Here is an 8,601-nt window from a genome sequence, read left to right as displayed (position 1 = left end):
CCGTCAATGGCACCCATTGTGGACTCTGCAGTCACAGGGGCCTTTATTTGGGGTGCTACTGTGTCTCATTTTCCCAACCAAAAAAATCAGAGGATAAAACAATGTGTATTTCCTGTTCCTGTGATTTCACTGCACATCGATGGCCCAATGTGACCAGAGGACAGTTTGTGAATTAATCACGAGGATCAAAACAAAAACAGAGAAGCAGAATCTCAGTGCTCCATGTGTTAGTTGAATGATTGGTGAAAAATTTTGCGATGGCTTATCTTGTTATGCTAGGACAACAAAACTGTTCCACACCAGTGTTCATTTCCTCAATACGACTGTTTGTCCACTACTTTTTAATTCATGAAGAATACAGGACTAAGACTAGATAAAAATGGATCTTCAGTAATGAAAAGTAAGCTGTCTGAGACTTATCTGTTGATTAACCAGCACTTTAATGTTGTTGCTACAGTACATTTTGTCATAAAGTCGTAACCAGAAAACATCTTTGAAAAATCTACAAAAATAGGCCCCTAAAAGTGCTTCATAGATATCAAACTAACAACAGTTTAGTCTCTTAGAGTTGTAAAAGAAAAGGACAGTGGTTTGAAAATCATGACATCAGAGAAATCACAGAAACAAATCTACTTTAGATGTTACAACAAAATACAGAAATGCATCATCGTTTTCAGTTTGGTCTAATTTCATTAAACATCAGGACAGAAGGGACCTGCAGGACTAAAGGAGCTCTTACTTTAAAGGGATTCCTCTCATTCAATAAAGACTGAAGCCAAATAATGGATTTATAAGGCACAATTACAGAGTTAAAGAGCTACAAATATACAGCTCATATCTTATCAGTGCGATCAGACTCTTTCATTATCGTCATTAAAATTACAGCAACAAAAACAACAAAGAAAATATCATAGTGAAAGAACTCTGCTGCCTGAACTCACAAACATACAGTAGACTGCTTAAAGGAAGACACAACTTTAAAATTAAAAGGACATTTATACTACCAGAAAAATCATTTTGCCTAAGGCTTACCATGTTTAGTTGTATCAGCAGCTTTTCAGGAAGCTAGCTGCAGGCAGCAATGTGCATACTTACACTTAAATCATCGAAAAATACTTTACAAGACACCCTGGTAGACAGAGGAACACTGAGGAACGTGTGTACCCTGTAGTGCAGAAAGCTTCACAGTGATGACAAAATCTGGCACTAGAGATTAATACAACAACTAATCAAGTCATTGATTAGCAGAATAAAGGAAACACTGAGCGATTTTGATGATTGATTCAGCATTTCCAGTCACTTTTCAGTCAGTAATGTCAAAGATTTACAGGATTCAGCGGCATCATTTGCTGCTTTCTTTGTCATTAAATGAAAAGAATTTTTCATATCAGGAAAAAACAGCAATCATTTCTTTGCTCTGCCTTTTTTTTATTTCTATTTTTAAAGTAAGGGCCACCCCTTAGATCCATCACAACAAAAACCCTTCTGTGAATAACAAGCCTTCTATAGTCGACAAAAAGAGAGTTTTTACACTATCATTTGTTTCACTTTTGGTGGTGTTAAACACATAAAAGCCCTGCTCGTGTTGTGTGTATCATAACATAAAATGTGAGTAACAGGGAGCATATATTTAGCATATAAATCTTCCGTTTTTGGGTCAAACAGAGTTTGAAATTGCAACTATCAGCAGCTATCTGCACAATAAATGCAGATATGGTGAAAAAGTAAGAATGGAGAAAGTCCTACTGACAGTCTGATCACAGCCACATCTTCTGAAGTATCACAAATAGGGCTGCGCAATTAATCCAATCTAATTGTGCTCTCCACAGATTGCTGTCAATTTTAGCATGTAAAATGTGTTCCAAAAGCTGTCATAATAAGCTTAAATATTATGAACCACTTGAGTATGGATACTGCTGAACAGCTGAACAGCAGGTCTATTTACAGAGACACTGATGGGTTGTGTTTGGCCAGCTGTTAGGGGCACAGGTGGGCCAAAAATGCCAGGTCAGATTTTTGTCCCAGTCCAGCTCTGACAACAAATATGTAACCACAAAGTCCTTAAAAAACAAAAGAAAAAAACATAATTGTTAATCGGGCTTACATTGTTACTCAAAATAATCAGGATTAGTGTTCTGGCTAAAATTGTGCAGTCTGAATAAAAACTTTTTTCCTTTGTGGTCAGGCTGGTTTCAGTGATTCTCCATAGCACCTGTGCACACTAATCGCTTCTTTCAGCTGACTAAAAACATGCATAGGGATTTCATATTAGTAAATGTATCTATCACCATTATGATGCATTTTCTTGGAGCCATGAATCGCATGTTTTCTGAGCTGTGTGGTTTGGACAGTTACTCCATGGCAGTGGCGTTCCTGTGTGCGTTCAGCTCCAACAGAGGAGCCTCACAACAAACCCAATTTGAACTTTGCATCATTTTCTTATACGTGACTATTTCTTTACATAGATTTATCTGCCACTTGGCACACTACCAAACAGAAAACCTACCAAGTGCAAACTTGGGGGCCATTAATTTCAGACCCTGATTGTAGCGGTCTTTCTTTATAAATCTATTTTTGGTCTTTTCATGCCTTAGTTCATAGAGGAGGACAGTCTGAGATGGGCTGAGAGTCGGGAATGGCTTGCAGGAAGAAGCCACCAGCTGGCAAGAACCCGGGTGCAACCTAACTGCTAGGCCATCTGTGCTCTGTGATGATCATTTTTAACAATTCTTTAAATATTTCACATAGTTGGATTAATCATAAGCCCCTGTAGGAGTTTTTGATTTGTGTTGATTTTGCCGCCCCCTGTTGGGAAGACAACTACTAAAATAAAGGCTTTCCTTGCAGAATCCATTGTCTGAAATCTACCCTGCTGCAGAGTCTCACGTTACTAAAACCTCATAAAAATAATCAGTATTTGTGTTTTTCTTTTTTAGATCCTAAATGGTGATTAGCATTAATTTCAGTCCATTTCATAGCTCATTTAAAACTCCTCATAGGAGTTTTAATGCTGACCGTAATTAAGAGTTACAGCCATACTATGTAATGTACACATTTTTTCCACCTATTACCACAATTCTTTTTTCATTTTTATTTTGGTAAAGGTTCTGTTGGTAGTTAAACTCTTCACTTTCTAAAATGCAGAGATTTGTGGAGGCTAAGTCATGTTTTCTATGCTTTAAGGGATTATCTCCCTCCAAATCCAGGTCAACATAATCTGTTTACATGCTGAACTGTAAACAAGTCTTCTTTGACTTCTCTGTCATTCTTACTGTGCGGGTCTAAGCCATTGATGCAGTAATAGGAAGATAGAAAAAATAGTCAAAATTACCACAGTGACACCCATGAAATTGTGCTTAAAGAGGTCAGTTAAGCCCAGATACCTGAAGACGTTTGCCTGACAGGAGTGTTTTTATAGTGCAGCAGGCGTTTCCATGAGTACCTGTGAGTTTAAACTTTTATTGCTTTTTTGTTCTCAGAGTTCTCCTCGTAGTCGAGTGTGGAGGTCCTCCTGATCTATCTTGCCGACTTGTCCATGCCAGCGGTGATGTGCCAACAGGGCCACGTTCCTTGCTGAGATGGCGCTCATCTCCATGGCACTAGCCGCCCACTCCACGGCGTTGAGGTAGTACAGCCGGTTGTGAAGAATAAAGGGGGGAGTTCTCCTGTGTGGGGGGCGGTAGGAAGGATAAGCCAGCCAACGCGTCTCAGACACAGAGTCCTGTGAGAGGAACATGTCCTTGAGCTGCTCCTTGGAAAGTGACTGAGGGGAGAACACCTTCCACACTTTGGCCTCGCTGGCAGGAGGACGTTTGTAATCAGAGGGGATGTGAATGGGGTCGATGGAGCTCAGGCTGTTGATGATGGAACCCTTTGTGTCTGTGGTGAGGATGTCAGACACGGTGAACTGCGAGGCTGGCTCAGTGGTGCCGAGGTATGACATGTTCAGCATGCCGTGGACCAGAGTGGAGACGGTCTGGTGGTACCGTCCAGGGTAGTGGGATGGGATTGGAGGGGAGAAGCCGGAGAAGGTGATGTCAGACTTTCCCTGGTGAAGCGGTGTTGCTATGACCACGATGTCATACAGAGCATGTGCTGAGCCGGATTCGTCGACATAATTCACCTCGTAGAAACTGCTGGTGAGGCCTTAAAGTGATGAAAGGAAAGATGAAAATGTCTGATTTTATCCAAATAAAAAAACAGTTATCTTTTTTGATGAGTTAGAAATGAGTAACACTTTCTCACTTAGTATGTGAGCATTTTAGCCATTATATAGCCCTGGGTATAAAACCTATGTTAATTGCAGCCAGTTAAAGGTCAAACTAGCCAGCAGCTACTTTTAGACTAACTGGTGCCAGTTAAGTGTTGGGAAAAAGAACAGTTTTGTTCATTAACTTTGGATTTAAGAGGGATATGTGACAAGCACAGGTATTTTGTCAAACATTAAGCACAGCGAATAGACATTAAAACTGTGAGTATTAATAGATAGAAAACAGGAGGGAGGCAATATAGCCCCAAAAGTATATAATAATTCAAGGAAATTTGCGATAACAATATATAACTACATAGAAATATATAACTACAAACTGATCTTTTTTTTGGCAATTGCACTTTGCAGGTAAAAAAATTATTTATTTATAAATGTGCAACAAAATGAGAGCATATCCACCCTGTCTAAGTTCAATGACTCAAAATTCTTTATTTCAATTGTAGTTATCCACCTATGTATGTCAACTGAAAGTACTGACCTATATCAGCTATAAATATTGACCAATGCTAGCAAAAAATATTTACATATGTCAGCTCTAAATATCAATTCATACTGGCAGTAAATATTGACTGATATGAACCTATATTGGCTACATCAGCTCTATATATCCTATATCAGAAGTAATTTTACACCTGCTGTATATCAGCTAAAACAGCTGTAATTATTGACCTATATCAGATGAAAATTAAGACCTATTTAGACTGTAAATATCAACCTATACCAGCCATTTCAACTGTAAATATTGACTTTTATCAACAAAATGTTTTAACCTATATTGGCTTTAAATACAGACCTATATCAGCTGTAAATACTGAACTGTATTGGCTGCAAATATCACCCTATATGGAGTGTAAATTTAGACCCATTTCTGCTGTAAATACTGAGCTATATCACCTGTAAATATTGACCTAAATCAACTGTAACGTTATAAATTTCTACCTTTGTTAGCTATAAACAGCGGCCTATATCAGCTGTAAAGATCAGCTGTATATATGAAAGTTTGTGAAGTTTTAGGCGGGGCCAGAGAGACTAACGTCAGCTGAAGTTGTTTTCTGTTCATCCTAATTTCTTAAACTATACAGTGTGTTTTAGGGACTGAAATTCCACACCCGAACTACATTTTTATATATTGATGCTAAGAACAGTAGTGGCTTAAGTGAATTTGGAAATAGCAGCAAATTGGATATCAACAAAATACCAATACTGTGCATCCCTACTTTTAAAAGCTCGTATGGGTAACTTCTGAAATACTGACTCTTTATGAGCCAACATGCAGACTTGGATCCATAGGCAGGGGCTTCCTGGTTGTTCATGTATTTTAACATCATTTTTGTCCAAGCGAAATGGAGATATGTCATCAACCTTTATAGTAGTAGTAGTCTATAGTCAGTGCTTAAAGCTGATATGAATTATTTAATATCTGCATATTTACCACACCTCATACTGTTATCGCAACATTGACTACACATCGCCTATTGTTCTCAAATCTTGCAGGCTTAATGCATATGAATGATACATAAAGAGAGGAAATAGGCATGTAAAGGCACCTGTTTTGGATGGTCGAACCTTGACAGAAATAGAGGTGACTCTCGCAGAGATGAGCTCACTTTTACTGTAGTACAGCAGTCCTGAGCACACTTTCTTATTGCCTCCATCTACTGCCCATAAGCCTGAATCTGCTCCAGCTAACGACACCGCACCTACAAGACAAGACATACATTTAATTTTTAATTTTTGTGTGCGCAGTCTTTTTCTTTAGATAAGGAAAGAACTGAGTCAAACGTACCCACAAAGCCGTTGATGCGAACACTTTGGCCATAGTTGACTCGAGTGATGGGTGCGACAATATCATTGAGGAAGATCTGTGAAAATCCTTCAGCTATCATCGTCTCCTCCAGGGTCTGGTTCATCAGAGTTAGAAAACTATCTCCACCCATGGCGTGCAGCAGCCTCTCTACACTGGAGAAGGAGTAACCGTACTGCTGGTACTGGTAGATCCTGTGAATACAAAGACAAACAAGATAGCTGAGATGCCCAACAGGACCAGGGATGTGGATCTCAAGTTTAAACAACGAAACTGCTCTTCAGCTCACCTCATGAACTTATCCAAAATACTCTCCACCCACATCTGCATCCGAAGGAAGCTGAACCCATATCGCCAGAGCAAGCGGAAGAAATTTATTATGAACCAGTCACTCTCTTCAAACGTGAGCTCCTTTCCATCAAAGATGGCCATTTTTGAGGGGACATCTTTCCTTGAAGGAATACCTAAACAGAGTCATATGCAGCAAAGTTAAAATATTGTAGACTTAATCATGATCTTGACATTTATTTTTGAACTTATTCTATAATAATTTGATTTAAAGGCATGATGGCTTTACCTAATTTTTCAATAAAGTGCTTCATGTGTAAGTTGAGAGGATGGATCACTGAGCCTCCTGTTTCATACTCGTAATCTCCCATCTTCACTGTTGCCAGTCTCCCACCGACAGATCCTGGTTCAAAGACATCGATCTTCACCCCAGGTCCGAACTCCTGTCTCAGGTAGAACGCTGCAGATGTGCCGCCAATACCTGCTCCCACTATAGCTGTAAAAGAGCAATAGCAAACATGCTGTTAACCAGCTCTTCAGCAGGCTTGGTTGGGAGTATTCCCCTATGCAGGTAAGTGTTTGTACTTTCTATAATATCATCTTACAAGTGTTAAATCAGTCTGAGATAGTACTATTCACGGTTTGATTATGGCAAAAATCATAATCATGATTATTCTGACTGGTATTGAGATCACGATTATGAAACACAATTAACTTGTTAATTTTACAGCATCTGCATCAAATGCTTTTATTAAAGCTAAACACACACAAAAAACTTTTATGACTAAAATATAAGCACAAGCACTGAAATATTTACCACATTACAAAACATCTTGACACAAAGTTTTTTGTACCTGCATTTCCAGTAAGCCTTCTCTTTAATATTAAAAGTATCGCCATACATAGTGTGGATTTTTACTTTAACAAGCAAATCAACTGGAAAAAATAATTTAATGCCAACTTAAGAGTTTTGATTTGATAATGTATTCAGACATAAATGTGCAATCTGAAATTTAACATCTTTCATGCAAGAATTTATGACCTTAAACTTTAATAAATCTGATTTCAGAGGTTTGAAGATCTTGTGGGAACCACTGAGACACTAGCTCTAAACAGCTGCCTTCTTTTTCTCACTTCAGTATGACCAGTTATGATTTAAGCATTGTTTATTGTAAATATCCTTGTGAAGCATTCATACTGTATCATGGATAACTCAAGGTAACTTTATCAATTTAGAAAAATGTGATTCATGTGAATTTTAATGTCTGTTATGTTCATTTTGGGTTGTATTCTGTCTTTGAGGAGGTAATGCTTACATATGCTCCAGTTAACCAGCTTTACAGCCTACACAATTGTTATAATTCATTTTGCAGAGAGGATGACAAGTGTATTTTATTTGTACATGCACTGTAAATATGGCTTACCTATCTTTTTGGGTGGATCTTGCAGCTCTGGAGCTGAGGCTAAACTTCTTCTTCCCGTGTGCCAAAGCCCGAGGAAGAGCAGTGCTCTCACTGACAGGACCCGTGGATTCATTGCAGTAACATAGAGTTACTATGAACAAATAATCATCTGTAACAGGTCACAATAACTTAGATTAATTTCAGGTCACTATCAGTGTTCAAAGGTTACACTCAGGGCACTTCCTATTTACTCTAAGAACAACAACGAAAAATAGCAACCGTACCAGCAGAGGAAAAACTAAAAAGAGCCCGCCTTATATTCACAACATAAGTAGTTGAATAGAAGTGTATTTAGTGTTGACTTACTATCTCATAAGTCGTTACAGGAGATCCAGAAGTAGCCTTTAAAGACTCAACCTTCTCGTTACACTTCAGGATACGTTTGCCACTCGGTAAAAGTTCCCTATTTTAGGTCAAAATAAAAAGATTAAGTTTTGACAAAACAACTCACAGTACTATAAATGACTGTAACTAACTAAACAGGTTTGACGGTTGATTTATGTCGAAATACCATGTACGTCTTTCCACACAGACACATTTCCGGGCACCCTTTCGTTCGAGCTTCACAATAAAAGTCGTAAGAGTGATAGCGATGGGCTGGCCTGAATAAATAAAGGCAATTTCTCCCCAGGCAAGATGCGTTACAGTTTGGTGTTTTTTATTAAACCTATTTCCTCTTATTTGATATCAGTTAAAGGAGTATTATACATTTGAAGTCCATCAAATGCAGGGAACACGTACTTTTGTAGATGATTATTTAAATAACGGGGGTTAAT

At 38.4% G+C, this 8,601-nt stretch overlaps 1 protein-coding gene across 1 annotated transcript; it reads right to left on the bottom strand.

Moving 5' to 3' along the window:
* Positions 1-428: 428 nt before the first annotated feature.
* On the bottom strand, positions 429-8,342 carry pcyox1 (prenylcysteine oxidase 1). The gene is made up of 7 exons (XM_041811716.1): positions 8,132-8,342; positions 7,787-7,934; positions 6,652-6,858; positions 6,364-6,538; positions 6,057-6,268; positions 5,818-5,970; positions 429-4,146 (listed from the first exon to the last, which is right to left on the bottom strand). The coding sequence occupies exons 2-7, from the start codon at positions 7,896-7,898 to the stop codon at positions 3,476-3,478; spliced, it is 1,530 nt and encodes a 509-aa protein (XP_041667650.1). The 5' UTR covers positions 7,899-7,934; positions 8,132-8,342; the 3' UTR covers positions 429-3,475.
* Between the last annotated feature and the right edge of the window lie 259 nt (positions 8,343-8,601).

The sequence above is a fragment of the Cheilinus undulatus genome, linkage group 17, assembly GCF_018320785.1.
Source record: "Cheilinus undulatus linkage group 17, ASM1832078v1, whole genome shotgun sequence".
Classification (NCBI taxonomy): Eukaryota; Metazoa; Chordata; class Actinopteri; order Labriformes; family Labridae; genus Cheilinus; species Cheilinus undulatus.
Note: the sequence above shows the minus strand (reverse complement) of the source record. Positions and strands in the feature narration are given on the sequence as shown.

Excerpts from the sequence above, each read along its gene's own strand:
- pcyox1 (XM_041811716.1), bottom strand. The coding sequence starts at position 7,898 with ATGAATCCACGGGTCCTGTCAGTGAGAGCACTGCTCTTCCTCGGGCTT. Across the intron at positions 6,539-6,651 it reads GCACTTTATTGAAAAATTAG|GTATTCCTTCAAGGAAAGAT; the intron begins GTAAAGCCATCA and ends GACTCTGTTTAG. Across the intron at positions 5,971-6,056 it reads TCGCATCAACGGCTTTGTGG|GTGCGGTGTCGTTAGCTGGA; the intron begins GTACGTTTGACT and ends CTTGTCTTGTAG.